The 27,317-nt window shown below is 44.5% G+C and overlaps 1 protein-coding gene across 32 annotated transcripts in view; it reads right to left on the bottom strand.

Moving 5' to 3' along the window:
* The window catches only part of Dst (dystonin), a 393,820-nt gene that overhangs the window by 184,326 nt on the left and 182,177 nt on the right, over nt 1-27,317 (bottom strand). For 15 of the 32 annotated variants that reach the window (XM_017596770.3, XM_017596775.3, XM_017596773.3 and 12 more), the window contains 4 exons: nt 10,799-10,888; nt 10,175-10,273; nt 8,606-8,683; nt 7,337-7,429 (listed from right to left, as the gene is read on the bottom strand). In XM_017596770.3, coding sequence (XP_017452259.1) covers nt 7,337-7,429; nt 8,606-8,683; nt 10,175-10,273; nt 10,799-10,888 — 360 coding nt within the window. Of the gene's footprint in view, nt 1-2,523; nt 4,918-7,336; nt 7,430-8,605; nt 8,684-10,174; nt 10,274-10,798; nt 10,889-27,317 lie in introns of those variants that run through there. The other 17 variants (XM_006244713.5, XM_017596785.3, XM_017596786.3 and 14 more) reach the window with 4 other exon arrangements.

Raw genomic sequence — 27,317 nt, 5'->3', positions numbered from 1 at the left:
CTTTCCAATCTCAAAGCATCATACAAATCTAACACCCACCCACCCCTTCCCACATTGGCCACCTGTCCCAATCCCCGTGCAGATGTATGACATACTCGTCGGGCATGTATGGGAGGGGAGCGTTAGCCAGGAATGCCTCTCAGCAGGTTACTCGAGGGATTAAAGGAGAGACAGGCTGGTCATCTGCACTGCGAATGACCGTTGTCACAAGACCAGGGGAGTTCAGGTCAGGCTAAGGGGCGCTCAACGAAATGCTCCCTATTCTATTTCAAAGGCCCTCAAGGCCCACCCTGAGCACAACAGCAAGGAAGACTGAATCAGTGAGACAAATATGAAGAACAGCGTGAGGCAGACGAACTATGACTGCATGGCTCACAAGCTATTTCCGAGGGGGGGAATGCTAATGAGGGCCGGAGAGATGGCTCAGTGGTTAGGAGCACTGACCGCTCTTCCAGAGGTCCTGAGTTCAAATCCCAGCAACCACATGGTGGCTCACAACCATCTGTAATGGGATCCGATGCCCTCTTCTGGTGTGTCTGGAGACAGCTACAGTGTACTCATATGTAATAAATACGTCTTTTAAAAAATATTAACGAAGGGGCTGGGACCATCACCTACATCTAACCATCCATGAAAAGCGAAGAGTCCGTTGTAACACAGTTAGGAGGACAGTTCTCACCAAACACATTTAAGCAAACTGACGTGAGAAATCACCTGTAAGGATCCAAGAAGAATGACCCCAGACAAACAACCATGCCGTTGATCCCGACTCTTTCTGTAACGCAAGATAAACAGTCTTTCTCGGAACTGATGGAGTCAAAATGTCCAGGTACTCAGCCACAGTGGTAGCCACCTCCCTCTGCTTTGATGTAGGAGACGCTATACACACCATGGTAGCATAGTCACTTCAAGGGCCACACACCAGCACAGTGCAGTCACTTAAGAAATCCGACGGTCAGTAAGCCACACACCACTGCAGCACCGTCACTCAACAAATCCAACTGATGAGTTTGTGATATTTTCTAAAGAAACTTAAAAAAAAAAAAAACTCATCATCTGGTAGAACAGATCCCAAAACCCTTGACATGAGGAGAATTACAAAAGAGCCTTGTTAAAGAAACAGGTTTTTAATGACTCCCCACAACGAAAAACAACAACCACAGAGCGCTAACTTGATGGCAAATTATGAGGGTAGATAAATGTGAGACACCAGAGCAAGCAACATTTATAAACATGGGCAACTGGTTTGCTTTCTGATGCACTGGCCTTTATGCCAGACCTACACAGAGAATGCCACCACTGGATGGTTTCCTCTTAAAATGCAACCAGCGTAAAACATAAACAGAACTTCATGAGGCAGAACACTGGCAAGGTCTGCGGTGTACACAAGCAGGAACTCAGTCACCAAGGTCAACAATGACTATGCACATGAACCCTGGTAGAACCTCCTTTGGTCTCTGTCCAGGGAGCCACACCAGTGACACAATGACCTGCCCAGAGGCTGATACCACGTATATCCAGACCTTCTCTGGGTAAAAGATAGAGTTAGGAAAAGCTTAATGGAAAAGAAAAAAAAAACCAACCAAACAAACAGTCCTGACTTAGCAACGAGAAGTCATTTAGGTAATGCACTTCCCCGGGGAAGTAAATTATCCTCATCCAATTACATCTGGAAGATAAGTAATTTGTCCAAAGGTAAATATCAATGTCAGGGGAAAAAGAGCCCAGCTTCCTGGCAGCCTGAGTCACATCCCAGTCCCAATGACATGCTGCCCCAACAATTTCTGATGTCAAACAGGGTCCATGGAATCTGGGCAAGCTAATGTTTGCCTCTGCCCTCAGCACCCAGGAAGACCGAAAGCAATTATGTGAATGTTCCGTGCATGACAGCTGATAGAGAACTGGAATTTGGCCTCTTGGACTATGGAACAGCTGGAATGCGGAGAGATGTACTGTGTGCTACACGGTCACTACATATCCCCCGTTAGACAATACTTCATACTTTAACTGACACGGTGACTGAACCTATTTGGGGACTACAGTCTGTATGGGTGTATGACTGGCAATAATCAAATGGGCATATTTAGGCAAGCTATTGTCTCAAACATTTGTCAGTGTGTGTGTGTGTGTGTGTGTGTGTGTGTGTGTGTAAAACATTAAAATCCTCTCTGCTATCTACACAGAGGTATCCAACTGTTTTCTAATTTAACTTTTACTTATCACAAGGCTGTTTCTGAAGACTATTACAAAATGACACACCAAAAGCCATGAATTGGAGACACCAAGCCTAGGCGTCCCATTAAGCCAGTGCTTTCCCATGATATGCAACAACGAAACCTAGGTGCTATTTAGAGTGAGGGTAAGAGACATGGGTAACACTCAAAATCGCAGTGTTGACATACAGGCTAGTATGCAGATGGCATTTTTTTTAGAAACTGCAACCACTATAGTCTGGTGCGAGGAGGAGGAGGAAGAAGAGGAAGAGGAGGAGGAGGAGCAGTCACCTGCACCAGTGTCACTTACCTGGCACCCGTCATCCCCAGGTGCGTCCTTGGAGACAGAGGACACAGTAGCATGGAGGGAATGGTACCTCCTTTTGGTGAGCTGAAGAGGGTGTGCTATGAGAGGGTGACCTCTCCCAGAGCTGTCCTGTTCCAGGACACTGCTGCAGCTTTTTGACAGGTTTCCCACAAGCACAGTCTTTTCAAGGGATTTCTCTGTGGCACAGAGAATGGGGCTTGAACTGGACGTCTTTTGGGAAAGAGAAACGTCGTTTCTTCTCAGGAATGTTCTGTGTTTTGTGTTGATTTCATTTAAGTGTCTCTCCCTCTCCGGGCAATATGGAGGGCTATCTTTTTCTGAAATCGTCTTGTCCGGGATGCTAACTTGTACTTCTGAGTATCTCCCATGAGCAGAGGAAACGGCCACTAGGTAGGGGCAGCTGTTCCCAACACTGGGCAGAGGTTTCTGTTCACCGTGGTCTGTGGCTGTCTTCCCCAGCTGCACACCATCTTCCGGAGTGGGGCTTGCAGCAGGGTCCTCCCACACCAGTTCTCCGGAGGACACAGCTGGCTGTCCCCTCGCAAGCTGACCAACACCCTTCTTGCCTTCTCTTTCTCCGCTTTGTCGCACTGACTCGGTGTCACCCTCAACTTTCTGGCGTGGTTTTCTTCTGAAATACTTTCTTCCCGGAGAGTATTTTTCAGGACTCAAGGGACTTTTGGCAGGATCGAAATACTGCTCTTCTTTCTCAGCCCTCACGCAGCCACAGACATTCCCCATTTGATTCACAGGCACTCACGGCTCCACGAACTCACTCATTTCAAAATCCGGGGCTTCCAGGACCCGCTCCGCCAAGTCCCGAGACTCCGCTCTGATCTGGAATTCCTAGCAGACTGCGTGACCATCCTCTTCAGCCTGAAGCCATGTTGCTTATGAGAAAAACCACTTGCAAGAACTGCTGTGGCTCCCTGCCAGCTGGTCCTGTGTCTTATTAGGCACTGACTGTGGCTCGTTCCTGGCCACCAGTCCTCTCAGACAAACATGACTGCTCAATCAGTTCAGACACCAGTGAACTTGCACAGCAAATCCTGGAGACCAGGGCTCTCAAGTTAACACAGTGCCTTCTGAAACTCGAACTCGAACACACACACACACACACACACACTGTCACTATCTGCATTAACCTCTGAAGCTAAGCCAGGAGTAAACACAGCCAGGAGACTTTATTAGCAAAGTGCCCTTCAAGTCTCAAAGTGCCTTTCGAACTCAAGTTCGGGGAGCCTCCCCTGGAAAGGCTAACTAATTTCAGGGCCTACGGACAAATAAACGAAAAGCTTACAGGTCTCTGGTGTGAAGACTAATTCAGAAAAAGTAGCCTAAAGATAAGATTCAACAATTGGATGAAGAGAAGATTAAATACTGAAAGCTAAAAACACCTTTAATCAAGTCTAGAGCCAGTCTTTTTAATATGGTTTAAAATAGCATTCAAATAATAAATCTCTGATTATCTGCTCACTAGGATTGCCACATGACCAGAGAACTATGAAGGGATTTAAAGGTGGAGCACTTGGCTGAAGGAAGTGCCCGCACGCTCTGACACACACTTTAGGGCAGTTAAACTTTATGCTCGGCAATTGCACTTGGGTTAAATATTAAACAGCTTTAGCGGGGTCAGGGTGGGAAATTAAGAAATCAGTATGAATGAGGATACTCTGAGCTGTGCGTATTCCTAACCCTGAGTCACAGACACGGTGCAAAGAAAATCAGCGTGACAAGGAAGACATTGTCCCACGAGCCAAAGTCAGCTGGCAAGTCGGTAACTGCCCTTCCTGAGGTAGTCTTCCACAACCAGAAAAGGAACTCAACATGTTTTACTAAGGAGGAGGGGCTGTCCAGTCAAGTTGACCTCCTGATGTTGCAGAAGGCTGTAACACTGTAAGGGTTTTCTTAATTATTTATAAAGAAAATCAAACGTTATCCAGTGATATATCCCAGACGAAGGCTAGGGGGAAAAAGTCTTGGGTTTGTTCTTAAGTTTTCAATGTCGGCCAAGACAACGCGACATCGTTTAAACGTCGAATGGCTGCTGTGTATGCTGCCAGGGTGGAGAAGCAGGCTGGGATTGGCACACCCTCCACCCTTCCCTCTGGCCCTGCCAAACTAAGCAACTGTCCACGGTTAGGTCACGCGCCCCGTTCCCTTACAGAAATGGCTTAGCCTTCGCATCTGCCCGGTAACTGGTACTTTTACAGCCTTCCCTCCAATGCCCTGCTGGGCCTGGCACAGACTAAACTCTGCCTCAGACACTTAGGATTGTATTTCCGTTGCCGACGGATGCGCCCCGCCCCCCTGGGTTACAGTTAACTCCAAATAACCCTTTAACAGAAGGCACGGCACACATCACCACCATCTCGCAGACAGTGGCTTTTGACAGGAGACCATCGGGAACGTAATGCCTACCTTCTGAATGTCAGGCTGAAAGACAGTTCCAATTTGTGATGCTCAGACGCGGTTTTTTTTTTTAAAAGACCTACCGCTTGTTCTCCTGAAGAAAACTGCCTTATGTATACAATGAATAGAGGAACTGAAGGCTGTGTCACTCTGGGCACAGCCAGGAGTTCTGACCAGCAGCACAGCACTAGGAAATGCTTCCTTTCATTTACGTTTTACCCAAAATACCATATTCAAACTCTCAATCCTCCTGCCTCTAATCCCTGATGTAGAGACCCAAGCAGTGGCTGACCTAACACGTCATTCTTAAGGGACCCTTTGCCTTAGCACTCCTCAAATGTATATTCTACTTGCACTACTCTAATCCCCACGTCACTTCCTTCTTTCTGATGTAAGTAGCCATTCCCATCTGCTATTTCCTTCTTTCTGAGGTAAGTAGCTGGGCACCGTTTCCTCCAGTCTCCGGAGGCATTTGAGACCACTTCCATTCTTCTTCTGCGGTTTCATCCATTCCTCTTCCCGCTGCCTTACACAACTCTCTGAATATCCCCATTCTGTTCCCACAGCAAGACTTGCTCCTGCCCCACCCCGAGTCTTCTGAGGACCCTTTCTCTCCGACAGAACTGCAGACACTTCTATGCTGGTAATCCCCTGCACCTCTGACATCTCAGGGATGTTCTGCTCAGCAGAATGGGACAGCTCGCTAACCCTTCTAACCCATCCGGACGGTCGAACGCCTTCCGCTCACCACCACCCCAGATCTCACGCTGTGTTTTCTTAGACTTCAACCTGCGCCTTCTTCTCCACTTTCTATACCCCGTGGCCAAGTTTCTCTCTTTTTCCAAATATCACCTCTCAGATAAAATTTTTATCCCCGCCTGGCCTATATCCCTCCCCTCTGAAATCATTTCAGTTTCTTGAAACCACCCCCACCCCCATGACTGCATCAAGAAAAGCCATTACCCACTGAGTCATCTCACTAGCCCATCAGGTTCTATTTATTTATTTGTTGGTTTGTTTATTTATTTAAATACTCCCCCCCCCTTAAGCGTAGAGTGGCCATCACCAGAAAAAATAAAAACCTCAAAGAATAAAATCCTGTTTCCCTCCCCTGAAGTCCTTTAAATGACCCCTAGTGATCTCCACTTAAACTTCAGACACAACCCAGTGAGGAAGTAGCCAGCCCCCTCCAGTGAGGGGCCTCAGACTCTCTCATCTGTGGCCCTTGTAGTTTCAACCCTAATTTTAAAAGCACTGGCCGTAGTCCACTGATGCTAAGCAGTCTACATGGAAATAATTTCTGGATCATTTCTACTTAGATTTCAGGATTCTGGTAATACAGCCTGCTGGGTCCCACAAGCAAGTCCTACATGCCTGGGTTTAATGCTGTGGTCTCTTAGCTCTTCTCAGGGTGGGGTCTTTACCCCTGTGGAGTCTTGGCTTGCCCTGACTTCAGCAGTCCAGTTGACTGGACACCTTCATTACCAGTCCAATAGGCAGGCCGCTCAACAAGGTGCCTCCACTTACCCCGCTCGCCCCCCCCCCCCCCCCCCCGTTCCCTACTGCTGGCACTCTCCAGTTGCCTGTGAGGCCCTGGGGATCCTAAGCCACCCCTCCTAGGATTCTTCCTCTCTAGACCTTTTCATATCGCTCAGATCCTGTCCCCAAACAAACTCCTGTGTTTCCCAGTATGAGTTTAGTAAGTTTTACTCTCCCTGCCGCCTTTAAAAAGGAAAAAAAATATTTAATTTAAATCCCCACTTCCTTTCTGATAGTAAGCTGTTTATTTCCTTCCTTCAGGATCTGACTGCCCGCTACTACTGAGGGTCTGACGAAATTCTGTGAGACTATGAGCAGCTAACAAATTAAAGCAAGTTACAGAGGGGAGTCACCATGAATCAAATTACAGCTCCGAAAGGCAGTCACTGTCGCTTAGATCTACGGAAGGCACAGCTGCTTATGGTACTGGTCTTCTAATCTGGCTCTTTAGAATACACCTACTGCCATCTAGTGTCCACCAAAGGAAATTTAATTTATTTACAATAAGGATAAATTTACTTTAAATAAGGATTTTGAGTCATAAAACCTTTAAATGCCTAAAAACAAGTGATACTGTCCAGAGAACAGAAGCAGCATGTTTGCACTTAGGGAAGAGAAGGCTCTACCTCTCAACTCTAAGACTGCAACAGAAGGTCTTAGAAAACAAAGAAGCCCCCGGAGACCAGGGGACAAGACACCAGCCTCACAGACTTTTTAGAATAACTGAGGTACTGTTAAGAAACTAGCCTGAAATTCGTTTTCATTCAGAGGATGTCAAACACCTTCTCACAGGCCACCTGAAACCCAAGACGCAACGACAGCAATGACGATGAGGTGAACTGACCTGGAAGTGCAGAATTATTGTCCATATCAACCCCAACGTCAGCTTGGGGTTCCCATCTGTTATGTCATCATTCCTAATGTTCACTAACTTCACCTGTTTGCACGGGAAAGAGAGAGAAACAGTGATCACTGTAAACCAGTCCCGGGTTCCCGTCACCTGCAAAGGAAACGCTAAACGAGACAAAGATCTAGGTGACAAACACATGTAAACACAGACTGGGTACTGCTGGGGTTCTCTCTTCTAGAGCTAGTACTGAAAGTGCCCACTTGTCAAAAATAATGATGGCACCTGGATAAATATTTATGACCGTAAAATTAGGGGAGAAATTTTCTTTTGAAGTAAAATTATTTTATTCTTTTAGTCAAGCAGAAAATGAACCAAGTTCAACAACTTATAGCCCTACCACAGAGGGTTTTCATTCTCTACTATATGTACTTCTGTCACAAGTTATTTAAATCACTGAGCTTCTAGAAGCTGAGTCAACATCAAAGATCCGTGCGGTCCTCAGAACCGAAGCCCATCAACGGTGTGTCGAGCATCGGTGTCTCAGGTAAGCGTAATGATCTCGCACACTCAATGACGTGAATACCAAGATTATTACATTGGGCATTCTTGTTTCTTATTTCGGGGTGCATGATGGAGCAAGGGAGCTACTTTGCCAGCCCTGTCCTTTGTCATGTGAGAACGCAGGCTGCCCTTGCCAGATCCTGAGGGCTACTGTCTTGATCTCCAGTTCTCAGCCTCTAGAACCACAAGGGATGAGTTCTGTTCTTTATGTGTTCTTTACACAGCGTGAAAGCTGCACAAAGCAGTCCAAGTCGGTTAACTGCTTATAACAAACAGAAGACTGTTGTGTCAGGAGTAAGAACCCAGCTAGCACGGTTTCTAGAAGGAGGGTGTGAACTATAAAAACATTCTAATACACGTTCAGTGAAACATCAACACGTTCAGTGAAACATCAAGCGTTGCCTCAACCCCTACTGGGAGCGCAGCAGCATTTTGACACATCGTTGCTATTCAAATGTCTACTGGCTTAGGGAGGTGCATCCCAATTCAGCCAGTGACACTTAGTCCCTCCTTCTGAGCTCACACCTAAGGCTACTTCCTTTTCTCAGCAACAGTCTTTCAAAAACACTGCTAAATATTGGCTTCACTAATGGTGCGCTATAATTACCATGGGTTCAACCCAGTTAACCCTTTACATTCCGTGACTCCTTCCTAGACAGATTCATTTAATCATTCCAAGCTAGAATCTGAAAAATGTCATACCTGGCGTCTTTTCAAATAGTCGAGTGCAATCTGTACATTCTGTAGCCTGTGAAAGCGCATCCGACCCTTCTCTCGGGGCTGAGGATAGAAGATGGAAGGTGTGAAAATATTACAGTTCCTAATGCCACTGACCATGCTAATTTCAATATATTTTTCTGCTCATCTTAATATTTTTAAGCTGTTTGTTAGGTAGGCACAACAATTTTTCTTTTAAAGAGGCTTTTAATTCTTCTCTATTATCTGGGACTGAATGAGGGACCTTTTCTCAGTATATTTTAAATATACGATTTATTCCAGATGCTTCATTTAAACAAGAGGAGAGCCACAGAGCTTAGAGACTATTAGTGCTTGCTAACAGAACAATCATGGCCAAGCGGTGCTTAGCTATGAATCCGCAAAGGAAACCATAATTCTCTATTTTACTTCTTAATATAAACTATCGGCAAGACAGGTTTTCTAATTGCATTTATAGATTTATGAAAATGAGGTAAAACAACATGCAATTAGTACATTAAAAAAAACAACACTAAGGGGAAAGACAGAAGTTTATTTAGCAGTGACAGAGGAGAGGAAAAGGTGATCCACACTACGCAACAATGTTTCCTCTGTATTCACTGCATCCAGCCTTCAGAAGCTGGATGTAACACAGGACAAAGGACTGTGTAACTTTTGTGTTACATTGGGTGTGACTGCTTTCCTAGTCTCGGGAAAAGTGTCAGATCTTAGTCATTTTCTCTCTTGCCGTTTCCCTCGGCACACATTAGCAGAAGGGAAAAAGGAACCAGGCTGAAAAAAAAAGCTTAACAAAGAAACAGAGAATATGGCTGGGATTTCCCCCGTGAAACAGTCTAAGAGCAAAAAATACCAGAAGAAACTGACCCCCTCCCTCTTAACCAGGAGCTGTTGACATCCAAGGTGGCAACATAAAAAGATGGCAAACCGTAAAAGGGAAAAGGAAGTTTGGTATCAGGGTAGAGTTCACTGAGGAAATCACCAGTTGGATCTGTGAAAGCACAAATTCCCAAGGAAATCAGGGGTGGGGGTTGGGGGTGGGAGGCAGACGGCCAGAAAAGCTCATCTGTCTCTGCAAAGGTGGCTGACCTGTGTTGGCTAAGTGTCCGTTAGACCCCTGTGGATTCTATGGGATACAAGACAAAGGTCTTGTCCCCTTCTATGCCACCTATGCCAATAAGTTTGACTTAAAGGAAAACTGTGAGCACCTACGCCTCCCTCCCCCCAAAAAGGAGCAATAAATTGTTCATGTTGGAAATGTCGATTCCAGAAGGGACTGAATGTGCATAAAAATTAGTGTACTAGTTATCAGGATCCTAATGTATACGGAGTGGAAAAAACTTTAAAGTAGCGGGGCACCGTAAGGTATAAACATGTCGGTCATTTCAGCTCTGAAGGTAAATTTCAAGAGAGAAACATTCCCTCCATCCAGTTTGTGAACGGAGGCGTCGCTCACCCTGTCTGGGGTTGGGTTGTGAGTTACTGGCCTGCCGGGTTAGCACCACACACACCCGCACACAGCCTGCTAGGTTAGTGAGTTACGGGGGCGACACCTACCCCCTTGTCCTCATCCTCCACCTCCTCATGCTGCTCACACTCGCATGCTGCTGTTGCACTCACCAACCGTAAGGTCTTCAAAAAGTCTCGCTCCCTCGGCTAATGAATATAACAGACAGAAGACAGGACAGCAAGGAGACAGACAGACAGACAGACAGACCAGGAATGAAAACAAGAGCATGAGCGGAACATAGTGAGGGAGAAGAGGTCACCGAGCAAGGGAGCAATGGTCACAGGGAGGGAGGCGATGCCTGGCCTAGCCCAGCTCTCAGGAAGGACGCTCCCTTGGTACGCACGAGTGTTTCCGTGTGCGGTTACACAGCGCATCTGACTGACTTTAAGTCAAAACGAAACAACCGAAATGTTAAAAAAAAAAAGCAGAAAGAAAAATAGTATGTGAATTATAGAGCATGTCACGAGAGCGGGTATCTCCAGGTCCCCGTTCATGTCAAATGAAGAGGGATGCGGAAGGATGCTGAACAGAACGGACCCTTTTCTTCTGGCTGAGCTCGGAGTTCGAAGAGCAAATGCTGCCGTAACCTAACATCTGAGCTGCAGACGCCCTGCTCGCCTGTGTACGGGATCAAATGCTCTGCAAAACAAACGAGGAAACCTCACACTTACCAAGGTGTCTCCGGACAGAACCTCCAGGAGGGAGATCAAATTGTGCCCGTCCCGCAGATCCTCGTAGAGATCGTTCACGTGCTTGCGAACCTAGGGCAGAAAAGCGGCCATCTTTACTCCCGTGGCTCAGGATTGACCGGGCAGGGTTATTGACAGACAGTGCTTCACACGGTGTTCACCTGTCCACCTACTTTTCAGTTCTGTCCTCTCGTTACTTGAAAACAGTTGTAAATTTAAAACCTAAAAAGAGGGTTTTCAGGGTGACAATCCATATAGATGACAAGGACCACTAACTTTTTAACAACCCCATCTGAATATTATCCTGGACTGCAATAGGATAGGCCTACGATTTTTATCCCTGACACAATGAGGGCCACCTTAACACTGAGTCGTACTTTTACTGCCAGCTGGTCTTCAAGTATCTACCACATAACAGATCCAAGAGGCACTTTGTAAAAACCCATCAATGAAAGCAGGGGTAACAGCACCCGGAATTCTATGGACTATTTCTACAACTTCCTGTGAGCTCTATCTGCTGTAAATACTCTTAAAAATTAAAAATTAGGAAGCCTCTATCCAAATCTTTTTCACAAATTAATCTTTGCGATGGAGAATGTAAATAACACTGATGTGAGGTTGGTATTCATCCTCTGACAGCTCCCCGTGTCCCCTCACCTGACCTGAGCCCATGGTTGTAGAACTAGAGATAGTAAAGGCTCTCGGAAGACCCTGCCCAGTCTGCACCACGGGGACAGTGCAGCAGTAAGTTACCCACTACAAGATCTGTGCCACACAGACAAACGTCACTGCAGGCCAGAAAGATGGCCGATCCACAGGGGCAGAGACACTCCCAGATTTTTTTTTTTTTATCTTACTGCAAGTCTGAACTGTATTACTTTGAGATGCTCACAGGAAAGGAACCAAAGAAAAGGTGTACAACTACAGTTCTCAATCCATTGGCTATGACCCCTCTGGGTGTGTGTGTGTGTGTGTGTGTGTGTGTGTGTGTGTGTGTGTGTGTGTGAGAGAGAGAGAGAGAGAGAGAGAGAGAGAGAGAGAGAGAGGACCCTTTCACAGGGGTCACCTGTCAGATAAGCTGCATATCAGTATTTATGTTACAATTCATAACTGGAGCAAAATTACAGTTATGAAGTAGCAATGACATAATCTTAGGGTTGGTGGTCAGCACAATACAGGCAACTGTATTTAAAGGTCACAGCATTAGGAAACTTGAGAATCACTGCTCTAGAAGGTTCAAGAACCAGAACCCCACCTCCTTTACCCAGGGCACAATCCCTGCACCTGTCCATGTCTGCAGTAAATTCTCCAAATTCTTAAGTATGAACCACGTGCCATTGGACTTCTACATGTCAAGCAAACACACAGCATAAAGTACTAAAGTGACAGAAGCCTGGGGTCAAAACTGTACAAGAAAAACCTAAAGACAAAATGGAGCAAGACTTTAGCTTGGTAAGCCTTTACTCCCCAAACTGGGGTTAAATGTCACGTACTGTATTATCTTAGGTAGATATACACACACACATTTATGTGTGTGCATGTGTGTGCATGGTGTGTGTGTGTGTGCATGGTGTGTGTCTGTGTGTGCAAATGCCATTTTCTATATTATCTTAGTTAAGTAGATACACACACATTTACACATGTGTGTGCATGGTGTGTGTGTGTGTGTGTGTGTGTGTGTGTGTGTGTGTGTGTGTGAGTTCTACAACCTCTCTATTTTGTTTACTATAAAAGAATCAAACCCAGGGCCTAATATGCTTGTCAAGAAATCTATCACCAAGCCACACTCCTATCCCACTGCAAATTATTTTCTTAGTGTTAAAAATATGTGACTGATGTGGAGAGCTTTTGGGGCTGCTTGGCAGGAAATTGACATTGGAACAGGACAAGGAAATAGGACTACACCAGGCAGGAATAGGACTTTGGGCCAGGACAGGGAAGTTAACTCAGGCAGGAATCTGATTTTAGGCTGGAACAAAGAAGTAGGCTTCAGGCAAGAATATGACTTTGGGCTAGGACAGGGAAGTAGGCTCAGGTATCCTGGTCATCCTGATGAGCCCTTAGAAACAGTGACCATGGGACTTTATTTATTGCCTTGCTTGTTCCTTGACTATTTGTGTTTATTGCCTTGCTTGTTCTCTTAACCTAGAACTGACCTTATTACTTGAGTGTAATTATAATGGTATAAAAGCAGACTAGGAAAAAATAAACCCACCTCAGCCTCAGAACTGGCTGGGGTCATGCTACAATGTTGTCTATATGTCTTTTTTCTTTTTAATCCTGGCTCCTGCCCTAGAGAACCTGTTGACTGACTGAGCTCACTTGGTCAGACTAATGAAGAAATTTCCCTAGGAGTCCCACTAAAGTTACTTGTTTCTAGGCCCAGTCTAGACCCTTTTTGCCAGTCACAAGGTCTCTGAACACTCATGTATACATTTGGTACCAAACTAACAGACACAGACAACACATAGGCTCGAAGGCTGCAGCTCTAGGGAACTGCTGGACATGGCAAAAGTGAATTACTATAACCTGGTTCTCCATCTTCTCAAACTCAAGTTTTAGTTTTGACTTCCCAATTCCCACGGGATAGCACTGGAATAGTCACACATTACGCCACAGTAAAAGAAAGTTTTAAAATAGTTTCTCTTTGGCAGGAAAATGTGATTTGAAAGATAATTTAAGGTAATGTTCATTTATAAAATGTGTAATTACCCAAAGCAGTTATGAAAGTATTACTGCTCTGTGAAAGTATTTACCTCAAGTTATCTTTGATTGACAATTTTTAATTGACAATGGCCTCAGAGTCTTAACTATAATTCAGAGGTGAAAGACTTTTCAAGGGCCTTTTCAGGAATATACATGCAATATACACAACACATACATGATATACACACATTACCATATAACACACACACACACACACACACCCCAATGACGTTTTCGGGAACACACATGACACACACAGGCACATATGTGTGTCCTAATAGAATGAAAACAGTACTGTAATTATGTGATTGCATACTAGAACCCTATAAAAATTCTCAGTCTGTAAGGCCTACTTGGTGCTTGGTAGGCCCACTGTGCATCTAACCCTGAACATTTCCCTGTGTCTGCAGTGCAGCCAGGAAGCAGCCTTACTGTAAGGGAGCCTGACCAGGACCACCAGAAAGCCCAGTAACACAGTAACACCACACAGCTAGTGATGCTCAACTAGTGGCCTCCGATCTCAAAATAACTGAATGTGTGGTGTGGATCTGACATGCTTGCCCCGGGACAGTGGTAAACATGCTTCTCAGGGTGGGGCCTCCAGCTGGATCCTGCCGGACAGAGTCCTCCCACACCCCACATTCCACTTCCTGACACCCTCCCTCCAGGACACTGTAGCTGGGGTGTGATTCTGAACACTGATCTCATAGAAAGGCAATTCCACAACTTGCCGTGCTAGGAGATTGCACCCAGTGCTCCTCACCAGAAAACTTCTTAGAATCAAATGCCATTTATGCTACAATAAAAAAAAAAAAAAAAAACTTTTTGATCAGGCTGGAGAGATGGCTCAGTGGTTAGGCACACTGATTGCTCTTCCAGAGGTCCTGAGTTCAATTTCCAGCAATCACATGGTGGCTCACAACCATCTGTATCTGTAATGGGGTCTGATGCCCTCTTCTGATGTGTCTGAAGACAGCTACAATGTGCTCATATATAATAAATAAACCTTAAAAAGCATTGATCATGCTTCAAAAGGAAAATATTGAACCACACAAAGCCAAACTGGGGAAAGAAGAAAGTAATCAAGAAGAAGAACAAGAATTTGGAACCTGTATTTTAATTTTGCTTCTTGCTCTGACCCCATGGCCTTGAAGCCCCTCACCTCCACCCCAAAGCTATGCAGGCCTTCATTGTTTCCTCAGGGAAATGGACGCACACAAAGGAAAACCTGGAGTTCCCAGTAGAGAACAAACATTCTATGGTCTCAGGACAGGATTACTCTTTTATTAAATTAATGACTTGCTAATTTAAAGCAAAATGTATAAAAGAGGAAGTTACTTTTAAGTCTGGGAACATAATTTTCTAAAAAATTTCAGGAGAGAAAAAAATCAGAATAAGGTTTGTAAGGCTGCCAACAATGGCGGCTCCGTGTTACCTCCTATTGTTTTACGAACCAGGCCCTTTGACCCTGAGATGGTGGTGAAGCTCGGCCAGTGAATCCTGGGTCCGCACCTCAGCACACAGAGCGGAGGCAGCCTTACCCCTGTGCTCCCCGATCTCAGAGAGGCACATACAAAATGGCAACAGAGAGAATGGATTCCTGAAAGCTATCCTCTGGAGCCACAGGCACACTGTGCACAAACACCCGTGTACACACACACACTCTCTCTCACTCACTCACACACACACAGTGCCTTCTAAAATGCTTTAAATCCACACCATGAAGAGAAGAGGTGGTAATGGGGGATAAGGGATTAATCTCCGGGCTCTGATCAAGTTAAGGTAAGCCAGGGAAGCAAATAGTTAAGCCAAGACCGAGGGCTTAACTGTTTTACTTTGTCCAAACTCTGAGTCATAGACACTTGACCTGCTAACTGCACTTCACAGACGGCTACTTTAACTACCAATACTCCTCCTCCTCCCCTCCTCGTCTGCATCCCCCTCCTCCTCCCCCTCCTTCTTCTCCCCCTACTCCTCTTCTTCCTCCTCTTCCCTCTCCTTCCCCCCTCCTCATCCCCCTCCTTGCCCCCCTCCCCCTTCTCCTCCTCCCCCTTGTCCTTCTCCCTCCTCCTCTTCTTCTTCTTTCTGCTTTCCATCTAAAATTAAATGCAGTCCCCCTTACTTTTTCCCTGTGAGGCAAAACAAAACAAACAAACAAACAAACAAAAAGTCTGAATCAACAAGAGTGAAGGAAAGGATGGGCAACTGAGAGCATCGAGACGCCTTAGGGTTAAGTGATGCACCCCTAAGACTGAGACAGCCTTTCTTCTGTGCCACACAGTCTTCCTAGAATTCTCCAGTGCTTGTGCTGTCTGTCCGTCTGTCTCTTTCTCTCTGTGTTGTGTTTTTGAGACAGGGTTTCACTATGTAGCCCTGGCTGTCCTGGAACTCACTATGTAGATAGGGCTAGCCTTGAACTCACAGAGATCTATCTGCCTGCTTCTGCCTCCTGAGTGCTGGGATTAAAGGTGATTCCTAGGCCCGCTCTGACTTCCAGCGCTTTCAAAAATGTGTGTACTGCTTGGCACCTATCATGTACCTGCAGTGAGCGCTGATCTTGACCTCAGGAGACTGTCCTATGGAAGGAAAAACTAACAGAGGTGCTCAAGGTGACCCAGGAATGAACATGGGTAAATATGCCAGATCCATGCTACCCACAGGGATTAACTGATTTTAAAAAAAAAAGCCAGCTCGCAACAGCTCTCTCTGTTTTGTTAAATTTGAGGTGTTAAACACCTCAAATCCAGCTGTGGAGAGAAGGATCTTCACATACCTGCTTACTCAGATTTCAAAACCATCTTTTTCAGAAATTTGATATCACATTAGTTCTTGTTAATCTAGAAAAACTCTGCAAGAATCCTGAATTTCATCATACATGTCAACTCTTTTGTGGCTGGGACTAATACCCAAGAAAAGCAGTCTGAAGGAGCTAAGAGTTATTGTTACTTATGGCCTCTGAGGGATGTAGTCTGTCACAGCACAGAGGGTATAGCACAGCTGAGCGGCTCTCATCCTGGAAGCCAGGAAGCAGAGGAAGAACACCTAATCCAGCGAGGGGAGCCATGGATGGGCGCCAGCCTTTTGGAATGGGTTGCCCACAATCGGAGCAGGTCTTTCCTTTTTGTGTGTGTGTTTCTGGAGCTGCCGTAACAGATACACCAAGAAACCCATTGACTAATATCCTACATATATCTCAATCCAATCACCAGACCATCAATATTAATCATCATGGCATACGTGTGGCAGTGGTTAAGTTCGAGAAGTAGTTACTGGACTGGAACCACAGGCTAAAGCATCCTAAAGACAGAGATGCATATAAAGAGAGTGCTGTCTGCTGCTGTCGACAACCTGAGAGGGCAGACAGGGAAGACATTCCAGCATCAAATGGATAGACTCACATGCTAAGGGGCGAGAGAGCTCCATCCTGTGCCAGCTCTAGGAACTTGGCAAAGAAGATGGCGTACATCAGGTCTGGAAGAGCAAGTGGAGGGGACATGGCAAAGAGGCCATTTAAAGACATGTGAGGTCACGGTATGGTGGGGATTGGGGCTGGGAGACCAGCAGCTTCATACACCATATATTAAGAAGCTCTGAAGAGCATTAAGCAAAATTCAGGAGCCAGAAAATGATGGTCCACAAATATATGGGGCGGTGAGCAAAGGACAATCAGTGGGAGACAGAATCATGAACAGTTTCAGCCTTCCTTAATTTAAATCCTAAAAGCAGAACATGGAGTTTTAAGATAGAAGTACCCTCCTCCTTCCCGATTCTATCAGAGAGAAGACTTCTGCTCCTTACTGTAGGTGGTAACCAGAGGGTAAACAAGAACAAGCTTCAATGACTAGCCTCTCTCTGCCCTTCAGTTACTGTTCCTGAGGTCCCACCCCTGGAGACTCATGGTTTATGTTTGTCCTGTCATTTTAAAAATGTGCCCTTCTCTGTTGAATATCTAGATAAACTGGAATCGAAGCTCTTGCCCAGATCGGCTCACTCCCAGATGGCTCTCAATGTGCGTTATGTTTGTGGAATGTGTTAAAGCATTCATCCTACTTCTCCTTAGTCTTTTGTTACAAGGTTGTTCCAACTAACCATGGCTGAGAGGTATTCCTCCCTACACCACGCCTCCTTACTACCATTTAAACTGTGATCTTCTGTGAAGCCAACTCACAAAAGCCAGCGGCCCAATCTGTCTGCAGAGAAAGGGGCCCTCAGGAAAAAACAAGCTAGAAAGGACCTTCAGTCCCAGAAGCAACAGTCAGTCAAATAAAGGATCCACAGTCCTCTCTTAAAGGACACAGAACTCTCAAACACATTGGCGATCTTCTAAAAGGCAGGGATGATAAAAGAGCTCTTCACTGCCTTGACCTAACTAGTAAAAAGTATCAATTAAAATGCTTTGGTTCCTTTTTAGCTCACATAAATACATGAAAAATGGGACGTCCGGTTCTCCTACAGCAGCCCCTTTGAATCCTTTTCCAAAAAATATTTAAAAAAATAAGTACTAATAATGCTATACAAATGGCTGATAAGAAAACTGGTCTTTTTAAAATACAAAAAGGGGAGCTTAAAAATATTCTCAGGAAGTTACCTGACTTATGAATTAACAAATTATCATTATTATTTCTTTAAGACTCGTGAAAGAATATTATCAACACCCCATGTTCCCTGTTATGAAGAATTCTAAGTCACATCTCAGTGGACTCAACTGTGGGAGAAGGTTTCTTCTTCCAACTTTCAAGTGCAGTGTCAACCAAACACCAGAAAGCCTTGTCCTCTGTCACCACAAGGTGGAACGTGGTAGTTAAAACCCTTGATAGTGAGGACAAACCCTGAGACTTCGGCCATGGTTTCACACGTCAAGAAAATCTTTCAATATTTTTGTTATACTTTCAGAAAACTTAAAGATTTCTCTCTCTGTCTCTCTGTCTCTGTCTCTCTCTCTCTCTCTCTCTCTCTCTCTCTCTCTCTCTCTCTCTCTCTCTCTCTCTCTCAATGCCAGGTGACTTTTCTGAACCAGGCTGGGAATTTTTCTGTAAGGGTGTGAAGTTTCATTCAATTCTGGTTCTGGTTTGGATTGGGTTAGAGCAGCTTTACTTTTTCCTCTAACTTTTTTTTTTCCATATAAAGGAAAACCGTCAAAAGCCTACATTGTGTGTTTTCTCTGCAGCCTATGTATCTTCCATATATTACAGAGCTGTGTGGACTTTGGTGTTGAGGAGTTATAACAGAGAGAGAAAAATAAACGCGGGAACCAACATGCGGTGCACCAACATGCAGACTAGCACCTCCCCCATCTCCGTTCACTTTCTCCAGAGTTAACATATGTCATCAGTATGTTACACCTGAGTGTCACACACTAGTGCTGCTTCAGAGACCAGGAGGTGGTGAGTGTGTGCGTGTGCAATGGCTAAACAAGGATTATCACGCCGTCCTTGCAGAAAAGAAGTGAAGGACATTTTAGAAAGCACGGTGCAGTATTCTGACGCTGAGGATCGACACCCAGCCATATTCCGGCAGGAGGGTAAGGGTCTCACCTTGTAAACGCTTTCTCAAGTATCTTCCTAGCCCAGTCACACTATGTTTTCCCAAGTGCTTGTGTCAAATAACCACAGTAACTGCTACTGTGTAAAGATCAATTTTCATGACCACTTAAGGAGTAAGACAAGGAGTCAGCTACCGGCATGTTACTGCGTTCACATTTCTTCCAAATGCTTTTTTTCCTTAAGATTTATTTATTTAATGTATATGAGTACACTGTAGCTGTCTTCAGACACACCAGAAGAAGGCATCAGATACCATTACAGATGGTTGTGAGCCACCATGTGGTTGCTGGGAATTGAACTCAGGACCTCTGGAAGAGCAGTCAGTGCTCTTCAACCGCTGAAACATCTCTCCAGCCCTCCTTCCAAATTCTTAAAGAGAAAAGGCCGGAAAAAAGAGGAGTCCTGATCTCTTAAAACTCTTAGAAAAGAAATAATACACTATTCGATAAAACAAAACTTTGACAGGGAAGAAAGCCTGCAAGCATAGTGACATATGTAACAAGATGTGACGGCCGCCTCCTGGAGTGCTATAAGAAGAGCTAAAGAGCCCCACCTGTCTTAGAAGTCATTAGAAGGTAGGTGTGGCACATGCCCTCAATCCCAGTCCTGGGAGGCAGCTCTGCCAGGCTCACAGGAGCAAGAGCAGTCAGCTGTAGAGTGAGAAATTCCCCAGATGAGGAAGAGGAGGAGGGGAAAGGAAGGAGAAAGGGGAGGGTAAGGATCTCTACAATGTCACAATCCTGTCTCTTAACACAAATTTTAAAACTCCCCCTGCAGTTGAGTTCTCGATTTTTTGTTGTTGTTGTGTTGTTTTGTTTTGTTTTTTAAGAAAACTGACTCATGGAATTTTAAGATAAAAAAATCATGTAAAAGCTAAAGAATTTAAATTACTTTTAGTTAAAATATACTCGTGGTCAAAATTCAAAACTAGTTTATAAGAGAAGAATCTCTTCCATAAAACCCTACTACTTGACTCTAGTGATGATCAATCAACTTCAGGAACCAAATTAATTCAGGGCCAAATTAATTATCTGAAACTTAGGAATGAGGCAAGTATACTCAGCTCCCCTCTGGTGAGACAGGCAGCTTGGGGACAGGGAGCCTCTCAGGTGTTCATCTCCAGTGCAAGGTCACCTTGTCAGCACGCCCTCTACTCTTTACAACTACTTATCAGAGCTTCATAGAACCCTGGCTGGCACCAGCATGAGATAATGCCACGGAGAAAGCACGGTGGTGCAGGGCACAATAGGATTCCAGAATAAAGGAATCCAGTCCAGAGATTCCAGGCAGCTGCTGGGTGGGCACCAGAAACAAAACTGATACAAACTGATTCAAATCCATTGTGTGAACAGGGCGGTGCACCAATAAGGACTCAAGCTGTGCATTGCCTAAACTGGATTTGCAACAGCCTGCACTCTGCTTAGCTGAGTCACCTCTACCGGCTTTGTCAGATGAGTTGCAGGATGTGAGTGTTCACCTGCTAATAGGAATGAAATGGACCCTTATCCCAAGCAACAATCTGCTGCTTGGTGTTGGAGAACTAGTATGATGTCTCAGAGAGAAGGAAAGAGTAAAGGAGAAATCTCTTTACTACAGGGCACGCCCAGCTCTGGCTAATGCCCAAAGAGGAGCTAGCCAGGAGCAGAAGAGTCCAATAACTTATATACAACCTTAGGCCTGTGCATTCCCGAGACACAACTATCCTTAACTCTCCTTCAGGGCTCAGGCCCAGTTTACACTTGGCAATCTAAACAGGAGACTTCATGACAGGCCACTTGGGCACATAGGAGATTAACACAGCACAGCAAAGACACCGCAAGGGTTATTTCTCAAGTAGGCTAGTGTTGTTCTTTGTGAATAGCTGTTACCCAGGTTCATCTCGCCCACCTGGCAGAATTAATGACCTTTTCTCCCAGTAAGAGCACAGGGGACTTAATGACAGACCAGGCAGAACTCGGTGAAGGCTGTAACCTTGAGCTTGCTCCTTAGAGGCTTGTTCTGTGGGAATGGCCTTAATGGCTGTAAGTCAGGATCGTCTCTTCTTCTTATGGGAATGGAACCTAACTGAAGGTTCTATACTTCGACTATGAATTTCCTTTCTTACAGCTTCTAACAAGTCTATCTGCCTTCCAGTCACACAGAGGCAGTGCTCCTTTATGTAAATTCTACCATATGTAACCTAACGTTTTCTAAGCGGGCTTACTAGTAAATCCTTTATATTTACCTATTTTACTATTCAAGTTTCTACTGCACCACTCACACTTACTTAAAATACTGACCACCAGCATGGCTGGCAAGGACGTAAGAAAGAGGAAGCCTTAGATCTTGCCAGTGGGAGGAGAGCCATTATGGCCATCAGTGTGGAGACTTCTCGGAAGATTAAAAATAGAACAACCACATGACCCTGTAGTGAGAATTTTTTTTTCTTTAAGAACACAGAAATATGGTGGGAATACGTTTAGTTTTGGGTGTGAGAAGGTGGAGCTGCTGCACAGCAGGTGACTGTGATTTGCCTCAGGCTCTAGCAGGGGTGCGGGGTTGCCAGCTGCAGATAGTTTCTGCCTGTGACATTTGGAGTTCTGGGAACTTTCCAGAGGACTTAGAAATGCCAGAGAGCCCTGATAGGGGTGGCTGGTTACTCAGCTGGTGGTCAGACACTGTTGGTTGCAACTTGTCTAATAGTTGTGTGGGAAGAGACAAAAAGAAGAAATTAGATATCCTGATGGTGAATATCAAAGTTGCCCCAAGGAACTGGATGCCCCTAATCAGCAGTAAGTAGTCTAATGATATTGTCACCCCATTTCTTTTTTTAAGGACAACATTTAATTGGGGCTGGCTTACAGGTTCTGAGGTTCAGTCCAGTATCATCAAGGCAGGAACATGGCAGCATCAGGCAGGCATGGGGCGGGAAGAGCTGAGAGTTCTACATCTTCATCTTAAGGCTGCTAGAAGAATACTGGCTTCCAGGCAGTTAGGGTGAGGGTCTTAAGCCCACATCCACAGTGACACACCTACTCCAACAAGGCCACACCTCCTCCAACAGGGTCACACTTTCTAACAGTGTCACCCCATTTCTTACCTTGACACACACACACACACACACACACACATACACACACACACACACATTCATATTCTCATTCTCTCTCTCTCTCTCTCTCTCTCTCTCTCTCTCTCTCTCTCCTTCCCTCCCTCTCCCTCTCCCTGTCTCTCTCTCCTTCTTTCTCTCCTGACTAATGTTAGAGGGTTGAAAGGGTGGAAGAAAGAAGAAGAACCCACAAAATAGCCAAAAGTCCAGCTACGTGACCCAGCTCGACATGTGCTCAGGGAACTGCACATCCTGACATTGAGATACCTGCCCATCCAGGTCCACTGCTGCTCAACTCACAATAACAAGGAGATGGAATTCACCTAGAAGTCACCAGCCGGTGAACAGCTAATGAAAACGTGGTGTATGTAAATTTATTTAGCCAGAGACAAAAGTGAAATCTGCAGGAAGATGGGTGGACGGGAGAATAATATTAAGTAATGTAACCCAAACTCAGAAAGACAAAACCCCATGTCCTCTCTCAGATGTGGATCCTAGCCTATTATGAATGTATGTATGTATGTATGTATGTATGTATGTATGTGTGTATGTATGTATGTACGCATGCATATGTATATATGCATGTTTGTATGTGTGTGTGTGTTCCTCGCATTTATAAATGTGAGAAAGACTTTAAAGAGTAAAAGGGAGACAAAAAAAGAGAAAAATGGGTGCCAAGGAAGGATTTGCAAAAGGATACATGACATGAAAGAGAAAAGGAGGCCAAAGGGGAGAAGGAGAATATCCCCCCAACACACTTTCTTAAAAAATTCAAGAATGATATCAAATGATCATGTGTGCTAATTTTAAAACTGAGAAAAAAAATCCTGATCTATTTTAACAACTATTTACAGTGTGGAGTAAGCTATACTCTCAGGATATCACAAGAAAAACCCAACTTTCCCTAAGCCCTTAGAAGTGAGCTTCACGGACAGCTTAGATAATGTGGACTGTGGATGCTCTGTCAGTCTTTGAACAACCTGGGAGCCACCAGCTTGAATGACTGTAAATGACTCAGACTCCAGGCTCAGGAGGAAGATTGCTCCTCACAGAACAGGCAGATGCTGCAAACTCCTGCAGAGCAGGCACAGCTGCTGCATACAGGTAACCCTAGCCACTACAAGGGGCACTTCCTGGTCCCTTTCCTTCAGACAATGGGTCATGGCAAAAAAGGTGACTTCATGTCTTTCTCTTCATTTTAAAATCTCAAGCACAGAAAGACCAGAGCCCCCTTAATCACACCGTCATCGACAGCCTCCAGGCCTTCTTAGCATTGACACACCTCGCTCTTTATATGTGAACATTTCCTCCAAATTAGCAACTAAGAACATTGGTTATATCGTCTTATTAAACCTATTAAGTGCCTCGGATGATGATCCAGACCGCTGGTATTCTGTTCTCACTTCCCTCTGGCTATCTGAAGTTTACCTCCATTCACGATCTCTATCACGCCATACCGTGTCCGCTACCATGTTCCTTGGTTCAGGACGTTTATCACCGGCTTCCTTTTAGAATGATTTTATATTCACTAAATACATTAGAGTGAGCCCCTTAAAAGAACAAGGCCCTGACTCAGGCCTGACCTTTCAGAAACACAGTCAAAGGATGCTAGCTGAACACATCACCAGTTATCTTACACTTGCAGCTGACCTTGGCCATGCTCTACACTGTGTGCCTTTGGGTGCCTGCTCCGGTCGAACTCCAGAAACAGATGTGCGACCTCTACTAAACATCTTCCAATATACCAACGTGGTGTTGGTTCCCGGAGTCCATCAGGAAACCTCCCATACTGGCTCTGTATAAATGCTGCTGAGTCCTAACTTCACAGTATTCCCCTGCGTTCTCTACTATCTATACAGTTGGTGAGCAAAGGGGTGTTTACGGAGGGCCTGGGGACAGAACTCAGCAGTAAAGCTCAGCAGACTAGCTCCAGTCTGCTCCAGTAGTCTCCAGACTAGTCCACTTTCACAATATACCCAAGATGCAATGTATATGTAACATAACATATATTTTACAATATATCTAAGATGCAATGTATATGTAACACAACATATATTCAAACATATAACACAAATAATATAACGAAGCATTTGCAGAGACCGTGCTTTTCGGCAACGATGCTGACAATGATCTAGTGAGTTCCCATGTGCAGAGGCTTCATTTGAACCTTTTCCTCGAAATGAAACATAAACTCAAAACCATTCCTGGACTGGTGAGCCTGTGTTCTATAAGAAAGCAGTCTGAGCAACCCATAAGGACCAGTGGGGTAAGCAGCACCCCTCCATGGCCTCTGCGTCAGCTCCTGCCTCCAGGTTCCTGCTCTGTTTGAATTCCTGTGCTGATCTTTGATAATGAACTAGGATGTGGAAGCCAAGTAATTCCTTTTCTCTCCGAGTTGCTTTGGTCCTAGTGCTTTATCACAGCAATAATAACCCTAAGGCATTCTAGTTGGTTAAAATATCCAAGAAAGGCAAATCTAACAACATACAAACACGGAGGGAGGGAGGGAGGGAGGTTTATTTTCAGGTGATGGAAATATTTTTAAATCGGACCATGGAAGTAGTTATACGATTGTGAAATGTTCAAAACAAAACAAACGAAAAACTCAGCCATCAAATCACATGAGTTCAAACAAGTAAATTTCATGAATGTAAATTATATCTTATCAAAGCTATTTTTATATTTAAAAGTGAGTGGAAGTAATGAATCTGAATTGATAAATATGTGTGTATATTATACTATAGTGTATATACACTATATACAATATATAATATACACGTGTATATATATTATAGTATATACATCTATGTACACACAGCATTCACGTTGATGTGTGTGCGTGTGTGCGTGCGTGCCTGTGTGTGTTTCAAAAATAAATGAAATAACCAGACTGGAAGAGCGACGAAATAAGCAAACTTAGCTGTATCAGGAAACATCAACAAATAGATGTCAAGGCTAAACTACAGGCAGAAAGGAGTGTGCTTCCAACAAAGGGAAATGACAAATGGCCAAGGCGATGGGTAAAGCCTGACCACTGTATGCTGTGGACACGTCCCGAAGTGCCACGCTGTACCCCTAAGTACATGTAACGACTGTGTGTTGATAAAAGGCACCAAGAGATTTTTAAGATAAAAAAATATAACACACAAATGAAACAAAGAAAACAGAACCTCTTAACTGACAAAGGGACGGGGGAGAGCTTCCTCAAATACTGAAGGGAAACCATATAGGTCTTCCACCATTAAAGGGATATGGTCCAGGAGAGTGCTAGGAAAATGGAAAAGGCAAATTATAAACAGTGAAGGCGAGGGCTGGGTTATGATTCAAGCAGAAACGTAATGAACCATGGAAAAGGCTATGACAAAGCAGCACACAAAGCCTGTCAGAGTAACTAACACTCCGTAATTCAAGATCACATCAGTTTAAAAGTATCACTTTACAATTCTCCCTAAGCATCTCCCCGAAGGGTGAAGGGTGTTAGGAGCTACTATTTAACAAAGCAAAATAGGCTTGAGAACCACGGGCTTCCACAGTTTGTCTTACCAAAGAATTTTCAGTCTTTCGAATGCTAATGGGTAACATAAATCTTTCAACTAGAAAATGTTTCTTTCTGAATTCTTCTGGCTGCAGAAACCTCCTTCTCCCCTCCAGGCTCCCTCCCTCACCTGTCTCACAGTGCTGGCTTCAGGGGAACATGAATTGGGAAGTGGTTGGTACTCATTCATGTGTGGGTGTAATATGCCTGAGGACTCATTTGAGTTTGTCAATTCTGTTTTTAAAATCAACAACACTATATTCGTCAGAAAATTACATAAATTTAAGGCAGAGAAGTTTGAAAATCAATGTAATTACTTAGAAGAAATATTAAGTTATTACATACAGTTCTCAGTAAAATCGAAATGTGGGCAAACAGTTGGAGTTTATATAAAGTACAGATGTTTTGGAAACAAAATCAAGCTCTGATACACTGATGCAAATTGCTAATAGCAATTAACTCAGACAACTGATCAGTGAGAATCGCTTGTACCTTTAGAGTACACAATGACATCTAGTCAGCTTTCTGGCATACGTGCATTTGAATCTGAGAAATAAACTGTGTACACGATTCAAGAATTCAGAAGGCTGTAATGTTTTCACAGATCTAACACACCGAATTGGCGGTGAGATAGAATTTTTTTAACTGTATGTTGAAAACCATAACTCGTGTTAAGAAATCCTGGCTATACCGCACGCCACAGGCTCTGCTCATGCAGGAGGCCAACAAGGCTGTGTACTGTGGCTCTTCTGGGCTCTTACAGTGACGTCTCTCTTGAGCCTAAGCTCAGCCATCATGTCAGGACTCACAATTTGTCACTCACAGCATCTCACTGCAAAGTGACATCACTCATATCATCTCACTGCAAACTGACATACTCGAGTGTCACCCACCACAGGCCTTGTCCAGACGATGGAATCACTTTCTTAATTTAGAATCTTCCATTGAACTGGTGTTATGCATTACTTATAGTAGTATCATCCCCAATGCGCCACAACTGGACATTATGAATCATCTCCTGGCTCGATGTTTAAACAATAGTACTCAAACCCCTTAAAAAGGTTAAGATCACGGCTGCCATTGTTATGAAAATAGACAAGTCTTCAGCCTCTGAATAAGTGAGCTTGAAATCTATAGTTAGAGGGATATAGCAGCATTGTGTGTGTGTGTGTGTGTGTGTTGTGTGTGTGCGCGCAAAACCTTACTATATACCAGACACTGGGTTCAAAACTTTATTTGTACTATTTTAGTTCATATCTTGTAGAAGCCTAGTAAGAAGACACTGTTTTTAATCTGTTTTACAGATGACAGGACGAATGTCTACAAAAGGCCCAAGGTCATACCACAAGAACTGTCTAGAGCAGTGTTCCTCAACCTTCCTATGCTGTGACCCTTTAATAGAGCCCCTCGTGCTGTGGTGACCCCCAACCATAATACGGTTTCACTGCTATTTCAGGAACTGTAATTTTGCTACTGTTACAAATTGCAATGTAAAAATCTGCCAGGCAGAGTTTCTGATATGTGACTCCTGTGAAAGGGTCTTTCTAGCTCCAAAGGGGTCTCAAACCACAGGTTGACAGCCATTGGTCTAGAGCCCTGGATCCAGAAACTGTACTCGTAACTACTACA

The sequence above is a fragment of the Rattus norvegicus genome, chromosome 9 (genome assembly GCF_036323735.1).
Source record: "Rattus norvegicus strain BN/NHsdMcwi chromosome 9, GRCr8, whole genome shotgun sequence".
NCBI lineage: Eukaryota > Metazoa > Chordata > Mammalia > Rodentia > Muridae > Rattus > Rattus norvegicus.
Note: the sequence above shows the minus strand (reverse complement) of the source record. Positions and strands in the feature narration are given on the sequence as shown.